This window comes from Tribolium castaneum, chromosome 4 (genome assembly GCF_031307605.1).
Source record: "Tribolium castaneum strain GA2 chromosome 4, icTriCast1.1, whole genome shotgun sequence".
Classification (NCBI taxonomy): Eukaryota; Metazoa; Arthropoda; class Insecta; order Coleoptera; family Tenebrionidae; genus Tribolium; species Tribolium castaneum.
This window is the reverse complement of record NC_087397.1, coordinates 628432-655290: the sequence shown is the minus strand read 5'-3', so window position 1 is coordinate 655290 and position 26859 is coordinate 628432. Positions and strand designations below refer to the sequence as shown.

At 34.4% G+C, this 26859-nt stretch overlaps 2 protein-coding genes and 1 non-coding gene across 4 annotated transcripts in view; 1 reads left to right on the top strand and 2 right to left on the bottom strand.

Moving 5' to 3' along the window:
- Nucleotides 1-13637: 13637 nt before the first annotated feature.
- LOC103312196 (uncharacterized) lies at nt 13638-14297 on the top strand. The gene is made up of 3 exons (XR_010333712.1): nt 13638-13836; nt 13878-14057; nt 14108-14297. It is a non-coding gene; the product is annotated as an uncharacterized LOC103312196 (transcript).
- Nucleotides 14298-19998: 5701 nt separating this feature from the next.
- LOC103312204 (odorant receptor 7a) lies at nt 19999-22045 on the bottom strand. 2 transcript variants are annotated; one of them, XM_015977400.2, is made up of 6 exons: nt 21816-22045; nt 21289-21770; nt 21150-21245; nt 20986-21088; nt 20467-20625; nt 19999-20412 (listed from the first exon to the last, which is right to left on the bottom strand). In XM_015977400.2, exons 1-6 carry the CDS (start codon nt 22005-22007, stop codon nt 20341-20343), a joined length of 1104 nt encoding a protein of 367 aa, XP_015832886.1. In that variant the 5' UTR covers nt 22008-22045; the 3' UTR covers nt 19999-20340. The 2 variants fall into 2 exon arrangements, with proteins under 2 accessions (XP_015832886.1, XP_008190484.2); XM_008192262.3 differs by having other exon boundaries at nt 20001-20412; nt 21144-21245.
- Nucleotides 22046-25888: 3843 nt separating this feature from the next.
- mspo (M-spondin) overlaps nt 25889-26859 on the bottom strand; it is a 44942-nt gene continuing 43971 nt past the window's right edge. The window contains exon 7 of the mRNA XM_967774.5: nt 25889-26822. Within this exon, the coding sequence (XP_972867.1) occupies nt 26626-26822 (197 nt within the window). The 3' untranslated portion in view covers nt 25889-26625. The remainder of the gene's footprint in view (nt 26823-26859) is intronic.

Below are 26859 nucleotides of genomic sequence, written 5' to 3'. Positions count from 1 at the left end.
CTTAGTTTTATGCTCCGCTTTACGTTTATATGTCTATATGTTCTCTCAATCTCTTATTTTTGTTCTCGTGTTGTTTCACTTACCTTTTCTACACTTTTTTTCTCAGAAAAATTTTTGCTCTGATCCGGGTTCGAACCCCCGACCTCCCCCTTCGTAAGTGGCGCTTATACCACTCGGCCAGGAGGCCCCAGGTACAGACCGTCTTTTGCAGATATTTTAACACAAACTTTTTTTAAATAAATCAACATTACAAACTATACAGTATGGTCAGGTCAGGTCAGGTTAGGCATTGTTACAACATCAGAAACGATTAAAAAAAATCCAGAGCTTTTAAAGCTTTTAATTGCGTTTACTAATATTACGCCTGCGTGTGGCGGGTTGCCTATAATAAAATCCACTATTTTAAATCGTGAGTAAAATAAATTTTAATGTTAAATGTGGTGTTGTAAAAACGTGTCAAGAGAGAGCTCATTTCGCATTCTATTCTCATTTTAATCTCTCCGAATATCAATGTGACGAGCTTTTGTCTAAGTGTGCAAGTTGATGGTTCCTGAGAGACACAGCGATGCTCTTTTGTAGCATTCCGCCGTTTTATTTCCACTCATATTGCCATCTCACCGACGTTTAATTTTTGCCCGTAGGTAATTTAAACACGAGATGAGTGAAAAATGAAAAAACCTTTACGACACGACAAGAAAAATGAATTTTTAACGTTTTAATACAAGCATTCCTGCGAGTGGCTTTTATTAAAATATGTAAGTCGATACAAAATTGAAATATTTCGCTCAGTTGTGATACTTTATCGGCGAAGGCGTCGTAATAATACGTTGAGTCAACAAGTTTCCGGTCAAATATTTGAAATGTGTATGAATCGGATTGTCGGTCCCTCGCCCTGGGGACATGCACTCTGTTAGTATTAGCCAAATCGGTATATTCATCGTTCCCCTAGATCTGGCTGTATTTGTAATTCCACACCGCGCACATACTTGGCCGGGATTTCTTGACGCACCCTCTCTATTTTCAAAAGCCATTTACCTCATAGTTTAGATTCTCGAGCTTTTATCATATTCTCCCGGTTGTGTTATCTTCAATATCCACACTGGGCCCTTATTAAGCTTTTCTATGCCTTCCTTGCATTTTCCTTATTGGATTACCTTAATTCAATATCGATATAACAAAGACCTTACTTGATTGCATTCCCTGGTAAGTGTCGGCAACTTTCGCGATTGTTAAAATCTGCTTTGGTAAATCGACCAAAATGGAATGCATTCCTCAACGGTTACTATAACTATAAATACAATTCTCTAATATCTAAAAACGAGGTCGAAACCGCAGACAAGGACTCTTTGATTAAGACTTATAACAAAAAAGGGTGCATCCCCGCAGAGGGAGAAGCGGCTTTATTTATGACCAGATGTTCTGATACCGAACCCCTAAACCTTGAGCCCAGACAAGTGAATGAACCAAAAATTTAGAAAAAACTAACAATAAAAATTTGGAAATTTCGTAAATAACCATTGTGAATCCGTACCTATGCAAAATGATCCGGGCAATCGATTGGCATCGAGAAAATTGCCAAATTCCCAATAGTTTTTTAGTTATGAATTTTTTAAAATTTCACCAATTTTTGCATTTAGCAGCAATTTGCTCGAAAACTATTAGTCGGAGAACAAAAATCTTTTTTGAAAAAAATAGATCATTTAAAGAGCTTTCCAACGATAATACACTTCATGGGGTTATCTCAAATAGTTCCGGAGCTATTGCTCGAGAAATGTTCCGGGTGCCCAAAACCGACAAAAACTGCGACGAAAATTGAAAAAATCAAACATCAAAAAATCGAACATATGGACTTTTTGTGGACTTTTAACAACTTTTGTGGATTGTTAAGACATGTAGAAGTCCATAAAAATTTACTGGAGTGAGTTTAAAAAAAAAAAATTTTTCACCTCTTTGAAGGGAAGTGTATAAACTCAGGAAATTTTAGCAAAAAAATTGAAAATTTTAAATCTCGTGAAAAGTTGATATAATACAGAAAATGAGCCGCTGAATTCAATGGAACAAACCGCATTGCTCTACGACTTTTAGTTTTCGAGTTATGAATTTTTTTGTTGGATAAAATTTTCCACTATGACAAATGGCTACCCTAAATTTCGGCAAAAAATTTTAAATTTTTAATTCTTGTGAAAAATTGATATAATATGTAAAATGAGCCGTAGAATTCAATCGAACAAACCGCAATGCTCTACGACTTTTAGTTTTTTTTTTATGAATTTTTTTAGTGAAAAACTTTGATCGCCTCTGTAGCCGGAACCGTTGCCCGGAGCGGCTCCGGGTTTAGACGAAAAAATAGCTAAAATTAAGCGCTATCAGATGGTTTTTTGTTCGTTGCTCTAAGTCTTACAGTTTCCGAGAAAAACGCAAAAAAAGGTTTTCATTTTCCCTTTTTTTCAATTTTCAATCGCTAATTACGGCGAAACTATTAGAGTTATCGAGAAACGGAAAATTGGAGGATAACCGGAATAAAAAACTCTACAAAATGGCAAAGGACTCAAGGCGATATCTCGCAAAAAAATTTTCAATTTTCAAACGCCGATTACGGCCAAACTAAAAGAGCTAGAAGAAAACGGTTTGTTCCATCGTAAAGAGCACATCAAAATCTATAAGATAGAATAGGTTTTATTTGATTTTAAGACACTTTAAAAATTGACCGATTTTAAGGGGGGGGGTGTTAACTTTTTTTTAATTTTTTTTATTTTCTCATTTACGGCTAAACTATTGTAAAAAATGGAACTGTTTTGATCCATGCCTATGCAAAATGATCCGGGGAATCGATTGGCATAGAGAAAATTGCCAAATTCCCAATAGTTTTTTAGTTATGAATTTTTTAAAATTTTACCAATTTTTGCATTTAGCAGCAATTTGCTCGAAAACTATTAGTCGGAGAACAACAGTCTTTTTTGAAAAAAATAGATCATTTAAAGAGCTTTCCAACGATAATACACTTCATGGGGTTATCTCAAATAGTTCCGGAGCTATTGCTCGAGAAATGTTCCGGGTACCCAAAACCGACAAAAACTGCGACGAAAATTGAAAAAATCAAACATCAAAAAATCGAACATATGGACTTTTTGTGGACTTTTAACAACTTTTGTGGATTGTTAAGACATGTAGAAGTCCATAAAAATTTACTGGAGTGAGTTTAAAAAAAAAATTTTTTTTCACCTCTTTGAAGGGAAGTGTTATTATAACTCAGGAAATGTTAGCAAAAAAATTGAAAATTTTAAATCTCGTGAAAAGTTGATATAATACAGAAAATGAGCCGCTGAATTCAATGGAACAAACCGCATTGCTCTACGACTTTTAGTTTTCGAGTTATGAATTTTTTTGTTGGATAAAATTTTCCACTATGACAAATGGCTACCCTAAATTTCGGCAAAAAATTTTAAATTTTTAATTCTTGTGAAAAATTGATATAATATGTAAAATGAGCCGTAGAATTCAATCGAACAAACCGCAATGCTCTACGACTTTTAGTTTTTTTTTTATGAATTTTTTTAGTGAAAAACTTTGATCGCCTCTGTAGCCGGAACCGTTGCCCGGAGCGGCTCCGGGTTTAGACGAAAAAATAGCTAAAATTAAGCGCTATCAGATGGTTTTTTGTTCGTTGCTCTAAGTCTTACAGTTTCCGAGAAAAACGCAAAAAAAGGTTTCCATTTTCACTTTTTTTCAATTTTCAATCGCTAATTACGGCGAAACTATTAGAGTTATCGAGAAACGGAAAATTGGAGGATAACCGGAATAAAAAACTCTACAAAATGGCATAGGACTCAAGGCGATATCTCGCAAAAAAATTTTCAATTTTCAAACGCCGATTACGGCCAAACTAAAAGAGCTAGAAGAAAACGGTTTGTTCCATCGTAAAGAGCACATCAAAATCTATAAGATAGAATAGGTTTTATTTGATTTTAAGACACTTTAAAAATTGACCGATTTTAAGGGGGGGGTGTTAACTTTTTTTTAATTTTTTTTATTTTCTCATTTACGGCTAAACTATTGTAAAAAATGGAACTGTTTTGATCCAAACCTATGCAAAATGATCCGGGGAATCGATTGGCATCGAGAAAATTGCCAAATTCCCAATAGTTTTTTAGTTATGAAATTTTTAAAATTTTACCAATTTTTGCATTTAGCAGCAATTTGCTCGAAAACTATTAGTCGGAGAACAACAGTCTTTTTTGAAAAAAATAGATCATTTAAAGAGCTTTCCAACGATAGTACACTTCATGGGGTTATCTCAAATAGTTCCGGAGCTATTGCTCGAGAAATGTTCCGGGTACCCAAAACCGACAAAAACTGCGACGAAAATTGAAAAAATCAAACATCAAAAAATCGAACATATGGACTTTTTGTGGACTTTTAACAACTTTTGTGGATTGTTAAGACATGTAGAAGTCCATAAAAATTTACTGGAGTGAGTTTAAAAAAAAATTTTTTTTCACCTCTTTGAAGGGAAGTGTATTATAACTCAGGAAATGTTAGCAAAAAAATTGAAAATTTTAAATCTCGTGAAAAGTTGATATAATACAGAAAATGAGCCGCTGAATTCAATGGAACAAACCGCATTGCTCTACGAATTTTAGTTTTCGAGTTATGAATTTTTTTGTTGGATAAAATTTTCCACTATGACAAATGGCTACCCTAAATTTCGGCAAAAAAATTTAAATTTTTAATTCTTGTGAAAAATTGATATAATATGTAAAATGAGCCGTAGAATTCAATCGAACAAACCGCAATGCTCTACGACTTTTAGTTTTTTTTTTATGAATTTTTTTAGTGAAAAACTTTGATCGCCTCTGTAGCCGGAACCGTTGCCCGGAGCGGCTCCGGGTTTAGACGAAAAAATAGCTAAAATTAAGCGCTATCAGAAGGTTTTTTGTTCGTTGCTCTAAGTCTTACAGTTTCCGAGAAAAACGCAAAAAAAGGTTTCCATTTTCACTTTTTTTCAATTTTCAATCGCTAATTACGGCGAAACTATTAGAGTTATCGAGAAACGGAAAATTGGAGGATAACCGGAATAAAAAACTCTACAAAATGGCATAGGACTCAAGGCGATATCTCGCAAAAAAATTTTCAATTTTCAAACGCCGATTACGGCCAAACTAAAAGAGCTAGAAGAAAACGGTTTGTTCCATCGTAAAGAGCACATCAAAATCTATAAGATAGAATAGGTTTTATTTGATTTTAAGACACTTTAAAAATTGACCGATTTTAAGGGGGGGGTGTTAACTTTTTTTTAATTTTTTTTATTTTCTCATTTACGGCTAAACTATTGTAAAAAATGGAACTGTTTTGATCCATACCTATGCAAAATGATCCGGGGAATCGATTGGCATCGAGAAAATTGCCAAATTCCCAATAGTTTTTTAGTTATGAATTTTTTAAAATTTTACCAATTTTTGCATTTAGCAGCAATTTGCTCGAAAACTATTAGTCGGAGAACAACAGTCTTTTTTGAAAAAAATAGATCATTTAAAGAGCTTTCCAACGATAGTACACTTCATGGGGTTATCTCAAATAGTTCCGGAGCTATTGCTCGAGAAATGTTCCGGGTACCCAAAACCGACAAAAACTGCGACGAAAATTGAAAAAATCAAACATCAAAAAATCGAACATATGGACTTTTTGTGGACTTTTAACAACTTTTGTGGATTGTTAAGACATGTAGAAGTCCATAAAAATTTACTGGAGTGAGTTTAAAAAAAAAAAAATTTTTCACCTCTTTGAAGGGAAGTGTATTATAACTCAGGAAATGTTAGCAAAAAAATTGAAAATTTTAAATCTCGTGAAAAGTTGATATAATACAGAAAATGAGCCGCTGAATTCAATGGAACAAACCGCATTGCTCTACGACTTTTAGTTTTCGAGTTATGAATTTTTTTGTTGGATAAAATTTTCCACTATGACACTAAATTTCGGCAAAAAATTTTAAATTTTTAATTCTTGTGAAAAATTGATATAATATGTAAAATGAGCCGTAGAATTCAATCGAACAAACCGCAATGCTCTACGACTTTTAGTTTTTTTTTTATGAATTTTTTTAGTGAAAAACTTTGATCGCCTCTGTAGCCGGAACCGTTGCCCGGAGCGGCTCCGGGTTTAGACGAAAAAATAGCTAAAATTAAGCGCTATCAGATGGTTTTTTGTTCGTTGCTCTAAGTCTTACAGTTTCCGAGAAAAACGCAAAAAAAGGTTTCCATTTTCACTTTTTTTCAATTTTCAATCGCTAATTACGACGAAACTATTAGAGTTATCGAGAAACGGAAAACTGGAGGATAACCGGAATAAAAAACTCTACAAAATGGCAAAGGACTCAAGGCGATATCTCGCAAAAAAATTTTCAATTTTCAAACGCCGATTACGGCCAAACTAAAAGAGCTAGAAGAAAACGGTTTGTTCCATCGTAAAGAGCACATCAAAATCTATAAGATAGAATAGGTTTTATTTGATTTTAAGACACTTTAAAAATTGACCGATTTTAAGGGGGGGGTGTTAACTTTTTTTTAATTTTTTTTATTTTCTCATTTACGGCTAAACTATTGTAAAAAATGGAACTGTTTTGATCCAAACCTATGCAAAATGATCCGGGGAATCGATTGGCATCGAGAAAATTGCCAAATTCCCAATAGTTTTTTAGTTATGAATTTTTTAAAATTTTACCAATTTTTGCATTTAGCAGCAATTTGCTCGAAAACTATTAGTCGGAGAACAACAGTCTTTTTTGAAAAAAATAGATCATTTAAAGAGCTTTCCAACGATAATACACTTCATGGGGTTATCTCAAATAGTTCCGGAGCTATTGCTCGAGAAATGTTCCGGGTACCCAAAACCGACAAAAACTGCGACGAAAATTGAAAAAATCAAACATCAAAAAATCGAACATATGGACTTTTTGTGGACTTTTAACAACTTTTGTGGATTGTTAAGACATGTAGAAGTCCATAAAAATTTACTGGAGTGAGTTTAAAAAAAAAAAAATTTTTCACCTCTTTGAAGGGAAGTGTATTATAACTCAGGAAATGTTAGCAAAAAAATTGAAAATTTTAAATCTCGTGAAAAGTTGATATAATACAGAAAATGAGCCGCTGAATTCAATGGAACAAACCGCATTGCTCTACGACTTTTAGTTTTCGAGTTATGAATTTTTTTGTTGGATAAAATTTTCCACTATGACACTAAATTTCGGCAAAAAATTTTAAATTTTTAATTCTTGTGAAAAATTGATATAATATGTAAAATGAGCCGTAGAATTCAATCGAACAAACCGCAATGCTCTACGACTTTTAGTTTTTTTTTTATGAATTTTTTTAGTGAAAAACTTTGATCGCCTCTGTAGCCGGAACCGTTGCCCGGAGCGGCTCCGGGTTTAGACGAAAAAATAGCTAAAATTAAGCGCTATCAGATGGTTTTTTGTTCGTTGCTCTAAGTCTTACAGTTTCCGAGAAAAACGCAAAAAAAGGTTTCCATTTTCACTTTTTTTCAATTTTCAATCGCTAATTACGACGAAACTATTAGAGTTATCGAGAAACGGAAAACTGGAGGATAACCGGAATAAAAAACTCTACAAAATGGCAAAGGACTCAAGGCGATATCTCGCAAAAAAATTTTCAATTTTCAAACGCCGATTACGGCCAAACTAAAAGAGCTAGAAGAAAACGGTTTGTTCCATCGTAAAGAGCACATCAAAATCTATAAGATAGAATAGGTTTTATTTGATTTTAAGACACTTTAAAAATTGACCGATTTTAAGGGGGGGGTGTTAACTTTTTTTTAATTTTTTTTATTTTCTCATTTACGGCTAAACTATTGTAAAAAATGGAACTGTTTTGATCCAAACCTATGCAAAATGATCCGGGGAATCGATTGGCATCGAGAAAATTGCCAAATTCCCAATAGTTTTTTAGTTATGAATTTTTTAAAATTTTACCAATTTTTGCATTTAGCAGCAATTTGCTCGAAAACTATTAGTCGGAGAACAACAGTCTTTTTTGAAAAAAATAGATCATTTAAAGAGCTTTCCAACGATAATACACTTCATGGGGTTATCTCAAATAGTTCCGGAGCTATTGCTCGAGAAATGTTCCGGGTACCCAAAACCGACAAAAACTGCGACGAAAATTGAAAAAATCAAACATCAAAAAATCGAACATATGGACTTTTTGTGGACTTTTAACAACTTTTGTGGATTGTTAAGACATGTAGAAGTCCATAAAAATTTACTGGAGTGAGTTTAAAAAAAAAAAAATTTTTCACCTCTTTGAAGGGAAGTGTATTATAACTCAGGAAATGTTAGCAAAAAAATTGAAAATTTTAAATCTCGTGAAAAGTTGATATAATACAGAAAATGAGCCGCTGAATTCAATGGAACAAACCGCATTGCTCTACGACTTTTAGTTTTCGAGTTATGAATTTTTTTGTTGGATAAAATTTTCCACTATGACAAATGGCTACCCTAAATTTCGGCAAAAAATTTTAAATTTTTAATTCTTGTGAAAAATTGATATAATATGTAAAATGAGCCGTAGAATTCAATCGAACAAACCGCAATGCTCTACGACTTTTAGTTTTTTTTTTATGAATTTTTTTAGTGAAAAACTTTGATCGCCTCTGGAGCCGGAACCGTTGCCCGGAGCGGCTCCGGGTTTAGACGAAAAAATAGCTAAAATTAAGCGCTATCAGAAGGTTTTTTGTTCGTTGCTCTAAGTCTTACAGTTTCCGAGAAAAACGCAAAAAAAGGTTTCCATTTTCACTTTTTTTCAATTTTCAATCGCTAATTACGGCGAAACTATTAGAGTTATCGAGAAACGGAAAATTGGAGGATAACCGGAATAAAAAACTCTACAAAATGGCATAGGACTCAAGGCGATATCTCGCAAAAAAATTTTCAATTTTCAAACGCCGATTACGGCCAAACTAAAAGAGCTAGAAGAAAACGGTTTGTTCCATCGTAAAGAGCACATCAAAATCTATAAGATAGAATAGGTTTCATTTGATTTTAAGACACTTTAAAAATTGACCGATTTTAAGGGGGGGGTGTTAACTTTTTTTTAATTTTTTTTATTTTCTCATTTACGGCTAAACTATTGTAAAAAATGGAACTGTTTTGATCCATACCTATGCAAAATGATCCGGGGAATCGATTGGCATCGAGAAAATTGCCAAATTCCCAATAGTTTTTTAGTTATGAATTTTTTAAAATTTTACCAATTTTTGCATTTAGCAGCAATTTGCTCGAAAACTATTAGTCGGAGAACAACAGTCTTTTTTGAAAAAAATAGATCATTTAAAGAGCTTTCCAACGATAGTACACTTCATGGGGTTATCTCAAATAGTTCCGGAGCTATTGCTCGAGAAATGTTCCGGGTACCCAAAACCGACAAAAACTGCGACGAAAATTGAAAAAATCAAACATCAAAAAATCGAACATATGGACTTTTTGTGGACTTTTAACAACTTTTGTGGATTGTTAAGACATGTAGAAGTCCATAAAAATTTACTGGAGTGAGTTTAAAAAAAAAAAAATTTTTCACCTCTTTGAAGGGAAGTGTATTATAACTCAGGAAATGTTAGCAAAAAAATTGAAAATTTTAAATCTCGTGAAAAGTTGATATAATACAGAAAATGAGCCGCTGAATTCAATGGAACAAACCGCATTGCTCTACGACTTTTAGTTTTCGAGTTATGAATTTTTTTGTTGGATAAAATTTTCCACTATGACACTAAATTTCGGCAAAAAATTTTAAATTTTTAATTCTTGTGAAAAATTGATATAATATGTAAAATGAGCCGTAGAATTCAATCGAACAAACCGCAATGCTCTACGACTTTTAGTTTTTTTTTTATGAATTTTTTTAGTGAAAAACTTTGATCGCCTCTGTAGCCGGAACCGTTGCCCGGAGCGGCTCCGGGTTTAGACGAAAAAATAGCTAAAATTAAGCGCTATCAGATGGTTTTTTGTTCGTTGCTCTAAGTCTTACAGTTTCCGAGAAAAACGCAAAAAAAGGTTTCCATTTTCACTTTTTTTCAATTTTCAATCGCTAATTACGGCGAAACTATTAGAGTTATCGGGAAACGGAAAATTGGAGGATAACCGGAATAAAAAACTCTACAAAATGGCATAGGACTCAAGGCGATATCTCGCAAAAAAATTTTCAATTTTCAAACGCCGATTACGGCCAAACTAAAAGAGCTAGAAGAAAACGGTTTGTTCCATCGTAAAGAGCACATCAAAATCTACAAGATAGAATAGGTTTTATTTGATTTTAAGACACTTTAAAAATTGACCGATTTTAAGGGGGGGGTGTTAACTTTTTTTTAATTTTTTTTATTTTCTCATTTACGGCTAAACTATTGTAAAAAATGGAACTGTTTTGATCCATACCTATGCAAAATGATCCGGGGAATCGATTGGCATCGAGAAAATTGCCAAATTCCCAATAGTTTTTTAGTTATGAATTTTTTAAAATTTTACCAATTTTTGCATTTAGCAGCAATTTGCTCGAAAACTATTAGTCGGAGAACAACAGTCTTTTTTGAAAAAAATAGATCATTTAAAGAGCTTTCCAACGATAGTACACTTCATGGGGTTATCTCAAATAGTTCCGGAGCTATTGCTCGAGAAATGTTCCGGGTACCCAAAACCGACAAAAACTGCGACGAAAATTGAAAAAATCAAACATCAAAAAATCGAACATATGGACTTTTTGTGGACTTTTAACAACTTTTGTGGATTGTTAAGACATGTAGAAGTCCATAAAAATTTACTAGAGTGAGTTTAAAAAAAAAATTTTTTTTCACCTCTTTGAAGGGAAGTGTATTATAACTCAGGAAATGTTAGCAAAAAAATTGAAAATTTTAAATCTCGTGAAAAGTTGATATAATACAGAAAATGAGCCGCTGAATTCAATGGAACAAACCGCATTGCTCTACGACTTTTAGTTTTCGAGTTATGAATTTTTTTGTTGGATAAAATTTTCCACTATGACACTAAATTTCGGCAAAAAATTTTAAATTTTTAATTCTTGTGAAAAATTGATATAATATGTAAAATGAGCCGTAGAATTCAATCGAACAAACCGCAATGCTCTACGACTTTTAGTTTTTTTTTTATGAATTTTTTTAGTGAAAAACTTTGATCGCCTCTGTAGCCGGAACCGTTGCCCGGAGCGGCTCCGGGTTTAGACGAAAAAATAGCTAAAATTAAGCGCTATCAGATGGTTTTTTGTTCGTTGCTCTAAGTCTTACAGTTTCCGAGAAAAACGCAAAAAAAGGTTTCCATTTTCACTTTTTTTCAATTTTCAATCGCTAATTACGACGAAACTATTAGAGTTATCGAGAAACGGAAAACTGGAGGATAACCGGAATAAAAAACTCTACAAAATGGCATAGGACTCAAGGCGATATCTCGCAAAAAAATTTTCAATTTTCAAACGCCGATTACGGCCAAACTAAAAGAGCTAGAAGAAAACGGTTTGTTCCGTCGTAAAGAGCACATCAAAATCTATAAGATAGAATAGGTTTCATTTGATTTTAAGACACTTTAAAAATTGACCGATTTTAAGGGGGGGGTGTTAACTTTTTTTTAATTTTTTTTATTTTCTCATTTACGGCTAAACTATTGTAAAAAGTGGAACTGTTTCGATCCATACCTATGCAAAATGATCCGGGGAATCGATTGGCATCGAGAAAATTGCCAAATTCCCAATAGTTTTTTAGTTATGAATTTTTTTAAATTTTACCAATTTTTGCATTTAGCAGCAATTTGCTCGAAAACTATTAGTCGGAGAACAACAGTCTTTTTCGAAGAAAATAGACCATTTAAAGAGCTTTCCAACGATAATACACTTCATGGGGTCATCTCAAATAGTTCCGGAGCTATTGCTCGAGAAATGTTCCGGGTACCCAAAACCGACAAAAACTGCGACGAAAATTGAAAAAATCAAACATCAAAAAATCGAACATATGAACTTTTTGTGGACTTTTAACAACTCTTGTGGATTGTTAGGATATGTAGAAGTCCATAAAAATTTACTGGAGTGAGTTTAAAAAAAAATTTTTTTCACCTCTTTGAAGGGGAGTGGATAACTCAGGAAATTTTAGCAAAAAAATTGAAAATTTTAAATCTCGTGAAAAGTTGATATAATACAGAAAATGAGCCGCTGAATTCAATGGAACAAACCGCATTGCTCTACGACTTTTAGTTTTCGAGTTATGAATTTTTTTGTTGGATAAAATTTTCCACTATGACCAATGGCTACCCTAAATTTCGGCAAAAAATTTTAAATTTTTAATTCTTGTAAAAAATTGATATAATATGTAAAATGAGCCGTAGAATTCAATCGAACAAACCGCAATGCTCTACGACTTTTAGTTTTTTTTTTATGAATTTTTTTAGTGAAAAACTTTGATCGCCTCTGTAGCCGGAACCGTTGCCCGGAGCGGCTCCGGGTTTAGACGAAAATATAGCTAAAATTAAGCGCTATCAGATGGTTTTTTGTTCGTTGCTCTAAGTCTTACAGTTTCCGAGAAAAACGCAAAAAAAGGTTTCCATTTTCACTTTTTTTCAATTTTCAATCGCTAATTACGGCGAAACTATTAGAGTTATCGAGAATCGGAAAATTGGAGGATAACCGGAATAAAAAACTCTACAAAATGGCATAGGACTCAAGGCGATATCTCGCAAAAAAATTTTCAATTTTCAAACGCCGATTACGGCCAAACTAAAAGAGCTAGAAGAAAACGGTTTGTTCCATCGTAAAGAGCACATCAAAATCTATAAGATAGAATAGGTTTTATTTGATTTTAAGACACTTTAAAAATTGACCGATTTTAAGGGGGGGGTGTTAACTTTTTTTTAATTTTTTTTATTTTCTCATTTACGGCTAAACTATTGTAAAAAATGGAACTGTTTTGATCCAAACCTATGCAAAATGATCCGGGGAATCGATTGGCATCGAGAAAATTGCCAAATTCCCAATAGTTTTTTAGTTATGAATTTTTTAAAATTTTACCAATTTTTGCATTTAGCAGCAATTTGCTCGAAAACTATTAGTCGGAGAACAACAGTCTTTTTTGAAAAAAATAGATCATTTAAAGAGCTTTCCAACGATAATACACTTCATGGGGTTATCTCAAATAGTTCCGGAGCTATTGCTCGAGAAATGTTCCGGGTACCCAAAACCGACAAAAACTGCGACGAAAATTGAAAAAATCAAACATCAAAAAATCGAACATATGGACTTTTTGTGGACTTTTAACAACTTTTGTGGATTGTTAAGACATGTAGAAGTCCATAAAAATTTACTGGAGTGAGTTTAAAAAAAAAATTTTTTTTCACCTCTTTGAAGGTATTTATTTATATAACTTAGGAAATTTTAGCAAAAAAATTGAAAATTTTAAATCTCGTGAAAAGTTGGTATAATACAGAAAATGAGCCGCTGAATTCACTGGAACAAACCGTTTTGCTCTACAAATCAATCCCAAGATTCAACACAATTAGAAATTTTCACTTTTTTTAATAAAGTTTTTAATTTTGTAAAAATCCGGTCTATAATAATTGTAATAGTTGGCACTGGAAATATTTGTCAGAAAATTGAGCAAAACTGTGAACTTGTGGTTAAAGGAAACAGATAACAAATCAAACTCGACAACTTATCTGTATTGAATCTATTGACACTGATAAGAAATCACAAAGTAACACCCAAATTATTTCACGTTAAAATGGGCGTTTTAGCATCGACTGTTCGATGCATGTCACTAATTTTTAATGTTTTCCTTGGGGTAAGTCTGCGGAGGCAAATAACCAATAACTTTTCTTTCAGTTTCTTTCGATTCTTGTCACAGGATATGGAATTATTTTAATAAATAACGAACACAAAGCTCGTCCTGTCGGCCCAGCTTCACTTGGAGGTCGATTCAGTGCGTTCGGAGTAGTGACATTTCTCGTATCGTTCTTCGGCTGTTGTGGATCCATTAAAGACAACATAAAATTTCTGTCGTGTGTAAGTGAGTCGTTTAAGATTCAATTTTTGTCTCCAGTTTCTTTTTCTAGTGTTGTTTGTACGCCTGCTTCGTTGTGCTAGCGTGGGAGCAGTTTCGATAAGATTATTTAATTTGCTTGGAGATTTATTCGGAATGTGGAAGACCACAGTGAAATTTATGTATATTGCGTCTCGCTGATACTATAAAATACGTCCTCCTGTATCTATTAATGTTGCAATAAAAACCGAAAGTTAAATTAAGGAAGTCGTGATTCATCCCTCGATTTCCTAACCAACGTCGAAAAAGCGTCTCTTCAAATTTCCGCTTAATAATTTCGCCCAAACACACATAAAACGCAATGATCGATTTGCGAGCCGAACATTTATTCAAAGCGAAAATCACCAAAAGGCAAATTGAATTACGGGAAGGAATTAGGACCCGAGCGTGGGTCGCTTGAGGTTACGATTATTGCTGGAACCGTTCCCGCTCAGAATTCTTCCAGACACGATACTTTGAGAGCCGGGAAATCGCCAAATCCAAATTGACTCCCGATTTAAGCGAAAAAATCCGATAGTTTAATTATCGCCAAGTTTTAAACTCCAGGACCGGGGTTTTGGCAAATAAATAGGGGGTTAGTGTGTAAACGAGGCCAATTTTTCAGCAGCTCCTGCTGGTTAAGCATCTCGCTGGAAACTTGCCGGCAGTTTGCGTAATAAAGAGCACGAAACTATAAAATTAATGTATGTAGAAGCTGCATTAAAGGCTACAACGAAAGAAAATTGAACTTTTTCGTCGACTTTTTATATTATTTCATTAGATCTAATGTGTCTGGGTTCTGCACTATTACAAAAACGGCCACAGTTAGTGGAGCGGAAGCACTTCCTACAAAACTTTTGACCTACTGGAACGTTTCAGAATTAATTCGTCCAGACACCAGTTTGATTCTCCGAAGGCTGAAATATCGAATCAGCAGATTTGCCGTCAAAATAAAAGAAGTAAAAAATATGACATATCAGCAGCAACTGGTCTCGCTTATATTGAGCCATAAAGCTTCGGCTTTTTCAGTTCATCTTTCACGCGAAGACGATAGCACGTCTTTGAGATATTATCCAATCACATATGATTCCCGTTCCGATTCTCAACGAAATCACACATACATCCCATGACAGGACAAAAAATTCAGCCATTTCATTTTAACGGACGGGACACTTTGCACAAATTTTTAATTATTTTCAGTTTCTACGAACAGTATCAGCAGAAGTGAATTTTTCTTTATAGGGACATAGTACCAGTCAAACTGTTTCCAATCTACAATTTTTAAAATTTGAAATATGAGCAGGAAAAAGAAATAAAGACTGATGACGGACGGGACACAAATTTTTATCGTTGAACAATCGTGTTAAAACTCTGTTAATTCAAAAGGCACTATTTTTAACAACTTCTAATTAATTTACTTTTTGTTTACACATGACGGACGGGACAAAAAAATCTCATGTGTGAAAATAAAACACTTATGTTTGCGATAATTGTTCCTGGAATGGCCTCGTCTACAATAATATGCAAACAAAACAAGTTCACGTTAAATAGTTAGCTAGAAATTTGGCAGATTCGCTTCTAACAAAGTATCGCTTCATCGAAACGTTCTGTAGGGAATTTCGCGTCTAATAGGAATATTGAAACTCCGAAATGAAATTGGAAATGGATCGAAATCAATTAAATTTATAATGTAGTCTCTCATCAGGTAAAACCCGTCTCGAAATAAATTAAACACACCTCATTCAAAAACGTTTGCGAGTGTAATAATTGAAGGGACGTGGGTTGAATTTTTTTTGGTGCTTGAAGAATAATTAAAATAATTCAATTGGGCCTTGTTTCCATAAACAAAAAGTCGGTGGAAACTTGCATAATAAGGGAAAAGTGTCCATCTCTGCAGAGTGGGCCCGTTACTGCCGTTTTGGAGTGTAAAGTTTTGACAAGCTCCGTGATTAAGCTGAAACGTTAATTAAACTCTAAGTCATGAACATGAACAGGAGGAATACTCCATGGAATTTCCTTCTGTTTCCATTTAAACTGTTCTTTGTATGCCGCCGTGCATCCCCTCCCTGTATTGATTCTCACAGGTTTCCGCTCCGAGAAGTGCAATTTTACTATAAAATGCATCGTTTCAGGTAAAAACTGTAAAATACGACTCCGGCAGTTAATACAAGTTTTGAAAAGTTCGGGTGAGAATTTCCATTAAAACTTGCACGTTGTGGAACTTTGACGATGGGGAATTTTTGTTTATCTGCGGTCAAAAATTTAATCAAACTGTCCACCGCTGAATTAATAGTATAGAAAATGCAGCGCGACCGCCAATAAAAATCGAGTCGGAATTAATTTTGTCTCTTAATATCGGGTTTAATTAAAACCGTTGAAAACGTTTTGACGTTTTAATTCAAAACGAAAATTATGATGGCATATCAGTTTGAGCATCACGTATCTCCAGTATGGGCCGCCATCCACCATCTCGGCATTCCGCTACAATATTGAATTTTACTCATAATAAATGGGGATGAAAAGCCCGGAGCCACCTGCAGGAAAACAATGAGAATTCCTGAAGAAATATCATCTTTTTATTACTTGGTAAATAATAGGCTTATTGGCTCGGATCAGAATTTATACACCGACATTCTGAATGTGTCTCTCGCCAAATGAAAACCACAAATAATAATACGAATCCAAAATGTTTATTCGAAGGGTTGGCAAGTGTGTCGTCATAAAGTCGGAATGGAATCTCTTTTATGTGATCCAAATTTAATGAAGTGCTTTGACAGAACGGCTGCTTCACGCTATTCTGATGGAATTATTTTGCATGACAATGCAAAATTGAAATTAAATCTATTTTAAAATGTTTCCCAAAGCCGCGGCGCTTCAGTCCGATGAGTTCAAGCGCCGACCCTTTTTTGAATCGCAAATACGAAAACTATGGACATTCGTAAAACAAACTCACTCAACGGGCCTGATTTTAAATTAAGTTACCTGTACCTAACTAAATGGAGAAATTAAACAACAACAGGAAAAATATATACAGAATATTCCGTCTAAATAAGTTACAAAAAAATGTGAGAAATTAAAGTTTTTTAAATGAATTTATTTTGTTTTTACAGGACAGAATGTCGTTGTTTAATCAAAAAAAAAATTTTATGGTAAACTATGTAAAAATAGCTGTGGTTAATAAGAAATTTTCATATAACTTGAAAATTATCACAGATAGGTATAGGGAATGTTAATACAGATCGATGCAGAAAAAAATTCTCCTCCATCTAGTAAAAAAAATTAGAACATCCCATTTGAAAAAATCAAGTTATGGGTACTTGAAGTTGTCCAAACTTAACACTAAATTTTTTTGGTCCATTAACTTCTTTTACAATTTTGAACACATTGGAGAACAAATATAGGCTTTCTCTTTTAATTCTCCAAAAATAATTTCGAAATCTCTAAAACTAAGAGAGTTACCGATTTTTTAAGTGACAGGTGCAAATCCAAAAATTTTCCAAAAATCTTAAATATCTCGAAAACGGTTAAACCTGTATAGGGAAAGCTGGCCTTAAAATAACTCAACTAATCCAAAAACGCGTGAAAAAAAAAGACAGTTGATAGAGACTTTTAATGTCGGCTTTAGACGGAACAGGCTGTATAACAATAAAATAGCTGCAGGAATTTGGAATATCCGATTTCTGCGCTTCCATTGCATTAAGTTTTTTCAACATTGGCTCACGTGTCGTAATAATGGAAACTTCAGCACAGTTTTTGCCGAAGACTTTAGAATATAATTTTCTGGAATAAAGTAAACTAAGTCTCGTATTATTTGCGAGGGTTTTAATCAGTGTCTGCTAAGACAACGTATGTGACACGAATAGTTTGTTCTTTGTGTGTTTCTGGCGGAAAATGTGTGTAGACTAGGTAATATTTGCATGGAGTAGTTGAACACAAACATCCCGCCGAACCAACAAGGGGAAATTACAGACGCTCCAGTCTACACGTATGCAACATATGTGGGTGGACCAACTGAGCTATTCACTAATGTCCTGCGGTTTACTAAGTGCAAGACCATGTATCAACGTTAGTTACGACATTTAACTTGCTACACCGTCACATATAATTTCAAATAAAGCATGACGGGGAGTTATGACACACCATTACCGCACTTTTTGCCAGATTGTTTGTTATGTTAATAGCTTGGTTTAATGAAAACTTGCGCGAATTTATCGCCGAGGTATGGATCCCTGCGGATTGGATTAGCAACCAAGCACAAGAAATTTTTAATACACATAAACACCAATCCCAAACTTTTACTATTATACTCTCTTGGTGTGATAATGCACATTCCACTAATGCCTTTATCAACACGAGTCAGATTGTTCGTCCGTGACACCCTACAGCCGAGGAGGATTTACTCCCAAATAATTATATTGTAAGCGCGACAAATATGATAGATTATGTTCGCTCGTACCAACTTGTGAAACTTTTCGCTAGATTCGGAGATAATTGTGGGAAATTAGCCGCGTTCTGTGGACCCTCACAATTTTATTAATGTCGAATGTTCAAAGAACGTGCTTCTTGATATTTCATTAATCTAACAGCTTCCCCGGGGAGAAAAAACACGTGTTAAATAAAACCCGGCTTGAAATTATCTACAATATTTCCCTTCGGCGGCGATATCTTTGACTTGTGCACACAATGCCTCCTGGAGCCCATATATCAACATTAAGTCGGCGTGTTTACATTTACACATCAACTGTGACCGAGATCAATCAAAGCGGATGTGCGTGCATAGATAGCAGAGGCATTCGAGCAAATTTAAGTGAACCCAAAACGGATTTGATCGCTGTCTGCATCCAGACTGAAGGGATGGACACGAATGTGTACGCCGATTTCACAAGGGAAATCAACCTGCACTGAAATTCACTATTGAGACGCTCGAGGGAGAGCTCACTGGCCACTAGCGTGTCTAATGTGGGTTAATGTCGTTTAATTTTAGAAGGGTTGGACGACAACACCATCGTAATATTTTCCTTGAGAAAAATTAAATGTCGTGGCGTAAACTTGACGATAAGAAATTTGGGTAACTGACTAAGTTGGGCTCTACAATGGAGAACAATATGGCCCTAATATAACTTCCGAGCTGAGTTAGGGGCGCATTATGATGATTGTTGACACTGGGGATAACGACCGCGGGAATCACTCATGCAGGAAAAATTAATGAATTAACACCTTCAAAGGAGACGTTTGTGTGAATATGCCGACTGTGAATGGGCAAAATCAAGCAGAACTTAAACTATTTTACTTACCGTTTTGTACGTGGCAACAAATAAAACAAAAAAAGGCACAGTTTTTAACTCGTTTGGGCTTAAGGCTGGGATCTTTAGAAACCGAGGGATTTTTTATTTTTACTTCCAAAAATTATTAGATTGTTTATATAAAAACATAACTCATGTTTTAAATGCTCACTGTAGTGACTGAAAATATACATAAATATACAGTGAAAACAAATAAGAAATTATAATAATAATTAAATTAAATAAATTATTTAAATCAATATTAAAGATTGGTGAACACTGCAATTTTGACACTTCTACGTAAGTTTTTTTTATTACAAAATCAAGGCTGCTACAATAATTGTTTAAAATTAAAATTAAAAAAAAAAGAATTTAATATAAAATTAGAGTATGAATATTTAAAAAAATAAAAAGTTCGAAAACTGAACTGAACGCTGAGAAACTAAAAAAAAAACACCAAAAACTAAAAAATATTAAGAAAATCAAAAGAACTAAGCGACTGAATAACTGAGAAACAGAAAAATCTATAGAACTGGAAAAAAACTAATAAATTGAATGAAAAACTAAAGGCATGAAAAGCCAAAAAACTTAAAAAGTGAAAGATTAAAATTCTGTTAATCTAAGTGACTGAAAGAGTTGGTGTTTCAATTATTTTCAAAATAAATACACGACGTACTATTAAAAAAATTGGGAAAAGTATCTTCTTTTATTTAGGACAGTCAAAGACAACTATAGATTGTTAAAAACTTATTTTGGATACAATTAATTAATTTAGGAATTTAGAAAAAATAAAAATATTACCATTTTGAACAAAACAAATTTATTTCAAATTTTCGAAATGCCCTTAAAAATTGCCTGTCGGAAAAGTTTCCTAAAATCCGGTCTGTGCTAATGTAAATATTGTTATATCAACTAAAAAGCTTATGTAAACTGTATTTTCGTGTGGTGTAATAAAAGAATGTCGAATTTAGTGTCGCCTCTTGCATTATTTATCGGTCCTTCCATTTTCGTTCATTCCTCCCAATAACGTAGAAATGGAGAAAGCGAGTCTGAATAACTAAAAGATTACCTTTAAAATACAATCAATTAGGCGCTTAGACAAACACATTACCACAATATATTCGTTCCGGTTGGCATGAATCATTCCGCCGCCCAGCATGTATAAGGGTTTTTGGGCCTTCATCAACATAAACAAGAGTTGTTTACGGAATTTTGTTCCACTGGTACATTCCCAATTGACGTTATAAATTTCAACAGCAAATTGTTCAGCCTGAAAATTTTCAAAAGGGATTGAATTCAAAGCGAGTTAATATTTTTTCTAATTAGGAAAATAAGCAGCGGCTATCTCGCCTAATTAAGATTTAATGCAAGCCTTAAAGTTGGAAGGGTCGGTGAGAGCAAGCTCGGAATCGGAGTTAGAGTGTCTTGAGTGGAGCAAGTTGGGCCGATAGTGATCCGAGCAAACATTTATGACAAACGAGTGTTAGACAAAGGCACATGGAAATGTAGTTTGCAGAGGATGTTGGCAACATTAACGAGAGGAAGGAGTTAACAAGCCCGAGTACAAACACAATTTCGGGAAACAACCAATCGATGCAAATGCAAAACTAAGCTAGTTTTTCCGACAAACCTCTTCCTCGATGTCGCTCGCAGGCATGAAAAAAATCGCAACTTGGAAAACTACAGCAGACAAGTAAACAATGCTCTTCATAATATCCTCGAGACTCGCAGTTCTGGAAAAATTTTAATCTAATTTTTTGGTCCCACTTTTTTTAATTAAATATTTACATGTACATCAGGATGTAAAGTTGGACACAAGCAGCTAGAACGCTCACAAAGTACTGGACAAAAAAGTATTCGGAAAAAATCCGGTTCAGACTCTTGTGACTCCTGGAAAAATTGTAATAACTCGTATTTAATTTTTTTAACACACCTCAACAGCAAATTGTGATGTTTCACGCAAATGGTCAATTCGTTCAAACACTCTTCCATGGGTTTAACTCCAACTTGAATCGTTTTCAGTTTCTTTTGCAAAAGCAGAAATTGTATTTTAATATCAACGCACGTTAAAACGTACAAACAGTCAACGGCACCAACGAGATAAATAATCTCACACAAGGAACAAAACTGCATTACAAGTACCACATGAGTCGAGTGTTTAAACTCAGGAATCCAACATTCCAAAGGAACTGTTTTCCGGTCGTCGGCTAAAGTCGAAACAAACATTAACGTGGCAACAGAAGCCCCAAAAAAAATCATCGTTTGGATTAGTCTCGTAGCTAGGACCATTTTGCGGCGAAGAAACTTTCCATATGTTTCACCAAACATTTCGTACGACCAAAATTTTTTTCGATCCTCGAGCAGATTTTGGATTAATTTTGAATGATAAGTTAGAATGAATTTACGAATTGGGAGCTAGAAAAAATTAATAAATGAATGAAAACACAAATGTTTGTGTACTTGTCCAAAAGAGGAGACCGATTCAAGTAACTCTGCTGTTTTGAAAATATCATTATCCAGAAAATGAAAATCATAAATCACCAAAACGTCCAAAAGCAAGCTTACAGGAAACAACAACCATAGGGAGATAAACCGCTTAATTTTTGGACTTGTGGGTCCTAAGCCGCTCCCGTGCATATATTTTCGACACATGTCGAGAAAGTCTTTCTTACTACTCTTATTAGGAGCCATTTGCCCGTAACTGCAGTAATTTTTAATCGGCGTAGATTTTATACAACTCCAGGTGGGGTTGATTACAGTAATTAATCTTTGATCAAAGAATTTTATTATTTAAAATTTAATAAAGGTGGGCAGAATTGAAACAGAATTTTCACGTCACATCAATTTACTGATTATCAAAAATTGATAAAGACGACAAAGTCATAATTTTTTAAGCAGAAAACGACTAGTCTTGGTCTTAATTATAAAAATTTGACTTGAAAGAAAATGGATGTTATCCGATTCTGGCTCAAGGCAGAAGAACGTGCTGCATAATTGATGATAATAGGCGCCTAATTTGCGTGAGAATTTGTAATTCACAAGAATGGCACAAGAGATCAATAGGGATTGAATTTAAATATACAGAGTATCCATTTTTCGAAGTCCACCATGGGGATCTCAGTTGTTAAAGTGGTACAAGGTTGGTTAAATTAAGGCAATTTTGTGCTGAATAATTATTTTTTAGTTTGAGAATTGCTGGAAAAAGAACGGAAATTTGTAATTTTCGTTTTAATTTTTTCGAGTAAAAACCAAAAGAACTAGACGTTTTTAACTAGGACCTTCTAGGCACTTTTTTACAAGGAATCTAAATCTGTTATCGTATTTTCCAAGACGTTCTTGAGGTCAGAGTTATAACATTCAACTATGATTTTTCTTATAGAAGTCATATTCGGTGTTTGTATTTTTGAAAAGTGTTTTTATTCCTGATTACAACGATGTATCACATCATATGTTTGAATCTTACATGCTCATCAAAATGGAGAAAAAAGCATTTTTGCGAAGAGTGCTTTGGAAAAAACGCCAACTCTTTTGTTTTTAAACAAACTAGATTTGTTTAAAAATTCAAGTGTCAAATATGACGTCCATAAAAAAAACAAAGTTGAGTGTTGTAACTCTGACATCAAGAAGGCATTGGAAAAGGCAATGACAGATTTAGATTTCTTGTAAAAAAAATGACAACTTAAAAATGTCTAGTTCTTTTAGGTTTCGTGTAAAAAACTAAAAACAAAAATTACAAAAATTTATTTTTCTTAACAATTCAAAAAAACGGACACCCTGTATATGACCAAACCTTATAATTTTTTGAAAATTAGCATTCGTTGCGAGGACACAGCCAATAATCCCCACTGTTATACAAAAGTTGTGCGGCAAAAAAGCGAAATAATCGGATTGCGAGCAATTCACGCGTCTTAAGTTCAAGATGTTCTCTTATCTCGCAGCAGAATAATTTGCAAGTCTCCACAGAAACATCAACATATATAAGCAAACTGGAATATCTCGAATTGAATGCGCTACGTTCTCAAGGGTGCGATCAGGATGAGGTTGCTCTTGATAGGGGAAGTAACAAAGTGTCGCACAATACAAAGGTTTTTCGCAAGAAACGATTACCATCTGGTCGAAGGTCCGCCAATTTGGCCGGAAGTGTTTGCGAAACAACGATTTTAATTAAATTTATCAAATGCGGAACTCAAAACGCAAAGCATCTTTCTTTTAGTAGATTAATGTACTGCAGTTCAATCCATCTCCTGTAATTCCGCCATGACAGCATTGAGCTTTGAGGGATGAAAAATGAATTACCTCCAGCGAATAATTTTCTTTTGCCATCCAAATACAATTAATTTAATGAAGGGAAAAGTAATTTGCATGACAAATCAGCCGGCAAACACGATACTTGAACTTTTTCGAAATAGATCATAACACAGAAGCTCAACTTTGTTCAAGTATGAAATCCCTAAACCTTTTACTTAAAAACAGGCAATTGGAGCAAAACAGCACCTCGTTCTTTACTTCTCTTGTTTTTATTAGATGTCCTCAAGCGTTGCTCAGATTTTGTTTTTACGATCAACAAAGCCGCCCTGCGAAAACAATTATTTACATTTTCCGGCACTTTTCAATTTAAATTTAAGTGCGTATCGAGGAAAGGTAGATAGATCATTTACGGTTGAGTGTAAAAGAATTTACTGTGATTCGATTTATTTTACACGCTAACGTTTTTCCAACGATTTTTCTCATTCGCTTTCGGTTTCACTCGACTGCCTTAACGCAGAGCCTGTGATAGTTTTAAAATTGAAAGACTTCCCGAAACAAAGGCTGATTGTCCCTTTATATTTTCCGCTGATTTTTATTGAATAAATGCGAACGACTTTGTTTATTTCGTTACGAGACTCTGCCAATTATCGATAATGAATCAATTAGCCCTTCTCTGTCCCAATTTATCTGAAATCCAGCTGGAAATGCTAATTCCAGACAACAAAAACAGTATTCAATTAGAGCGACAGCTTAACCATTAGAAAGAACATAAATCACTGACTAAAAAAGCTTTTTAAACTTTTCAAATGAGCATTCATTGTTTCTCTTCGACGGCTAATTTGTTGTCAGCACCCTCCGCGTCACAAGACATTAAACACAAACGATAAAGGTCACGGAAAAGATTTCCATTTCTTACCAAATTGTATTGATTATCACACGTAATTAACTTCACTAATTGGATTTTGAGACCAAACTTCAATTACTTAAAGATTAGGGTTTCTTTAACTTCGATGAATTATAAATAGCTGGATTTGGGCAACTTTCGGCAATACAACACGCAAACAGCAGCATTAAGAGATTTAACTTGTTGCCAGAATTGCTCCATTTTAACTCAAGTTTATTTATGCAAACAAACTTTACATAAATTGTCCACATGTGCAAAACGACCAGACGCTATTGTCGCAAACTTCCCAATTACGGAACTTTCGGAATCCCATTCATATTAAAAGGACAAATTTATATTTCCCGGCACGTTTATTTCAATAATGTGTACAAAGCGTCTGTTAATAATAAGTGGGTCTAGTTTCCGATCGTGCATAATGCATGAGTGGAACGCTTCTTCTAAGGGTTACGAAACCAAGTCATAAACTAAAAAGGTAAAAAAGGGCCGTGATAAAAGCCTCGGATTACTATAAAAGTTTCCCTGCTGTCAAGCACTGAAAATGACGGAAAAGGAAAAGGGAAGTCTGAAGAAGATGTTCCAATACGAAGAGACGGTTCGAGAATCATAAACATAAGAAGGACCCGGCGGTAAGTGTTCCACAAAACTGATAGCGAAATCGCACTAGGAAATATCTAATTAAAATGAAAGAAAAACACAGGATGCGTTCTGAAAAGTGTCAGAAACGTGCGGCTTCAAATACAGGAAGCAAATGAATACTGAAATAAGAACAGAAGCTGTCACCCCAATTCGGATGGATGAGAGAAATGTGAAATAAAATATCTCCAAAGATAGGCAGCTTACAGCGTTGGTGTAAACACAAAAGGTGTTTAAGTTTTCTACTCATGTGTCTGAAAATCTAAAAATTTGTACACAAGCATAATCTCTTAGGTCCTGCTCAATGAAAATATTTTCAAAGTGTTTGTGGCTGTATACAAATTATTAGAAATCCTAATGTGGGGTTTGGACGTAACAAGTTGTTTCATATTTTTAACGAACTTTTGAGTAAGTGTGCTCGTGTTAACTATTTTTTGATTAACATCCAGTACGTACTTAATTACTCCAGTAATTACCAGACCATGCAGTTGCTTTAATTAACTTATTTTTGCAGCTTCAAAGCCTTTTAATTTCCCTCTTTCACGTCATGTTTGGAAAATATGTTCATGAATCCGGGACCGATATGTACGTAGTTTCAATTTGTTGATTAAATTATTTACTAATCACTTTGTGTGTTTATGGTTTAATTTTCTAAATCAGTTCTATTTAGGGGAGACTTTCGAGTGCGGCTGCATAATTATGCAAATATGAGTGTGGTGGGATTAATGGTGATTAAAATAGTGAGTCATTATTTATGTAAATATAACGTTTATTGTTTTATTGAATACATATGAGCATGACAAGTAACTAAAAATTATAATATTAGTACAATTATACATACATACAACTTATGTGATACAAAATTATCCTATGCCTAGTTGTAGAAGTCATGTTTGGTTTGACGCTGAGCGACCATTCCTGGCTGAATGATATTGACATTAAAAAGTAAAAATCAACAGTTCTTATTACAAATTTTTGATAGAAATTTCATTGACATTTCTTTTCTAACAGCTACGGCTTTGTACCTATAGTTATATTTACAAATTTCTAAATAATTTAGCGAGTTATCCTTAAAAATTAGCAAAACGGCGTATCACACACAAAATTATGTAAGAAACTTTACACAATCTCCTTGAAAAAAGTACAAGTACCTACACGTAACCCTATTATTGTAAACGAAGTCTGACTGAAAACTGTATAAGGACGTCTTGTTTCCTCAAAATGGGCGTTCGATCATTTTGGATGTCAGTAAATATCGATTGTCTCTTCTTAAAAATAATTATTATCGTTAAAAATACTTACAAAATTGCTGCATGTATCCAAACAATCTTTGGGTACAGTCCGCGCTAGAGTTCAACAAGTGAACCCTGAGAGTTGATCACAAACATTGAGTGTCTCCAATGGCAGTTCATAGGCGCGAGCACTGAACACTGAGGTGTGCCCCAATCAATGCACAACTCCCTCCCAGGAAGGGCCCGCGCTGCCCTAAAACTTGAAGTACTCCTTGTTGCAGGAGCGCGCCGATCCGCACCATTTGGTCTCGACTAAGGGCGGACACAGGCGGCCGCCGCGTCTGGCGTGCTTTAGCACCTCCCGGCGACGCTGCATCTCGCCGATTCCGCAGGATTTGCTGCACGCGCTCCACGGAGACCATTCGCTCACGCGGCAGTCCCGCGGCGGACCTGCGAAAGCAAGCGGCTGCAAGGAGTCCGCGAAATG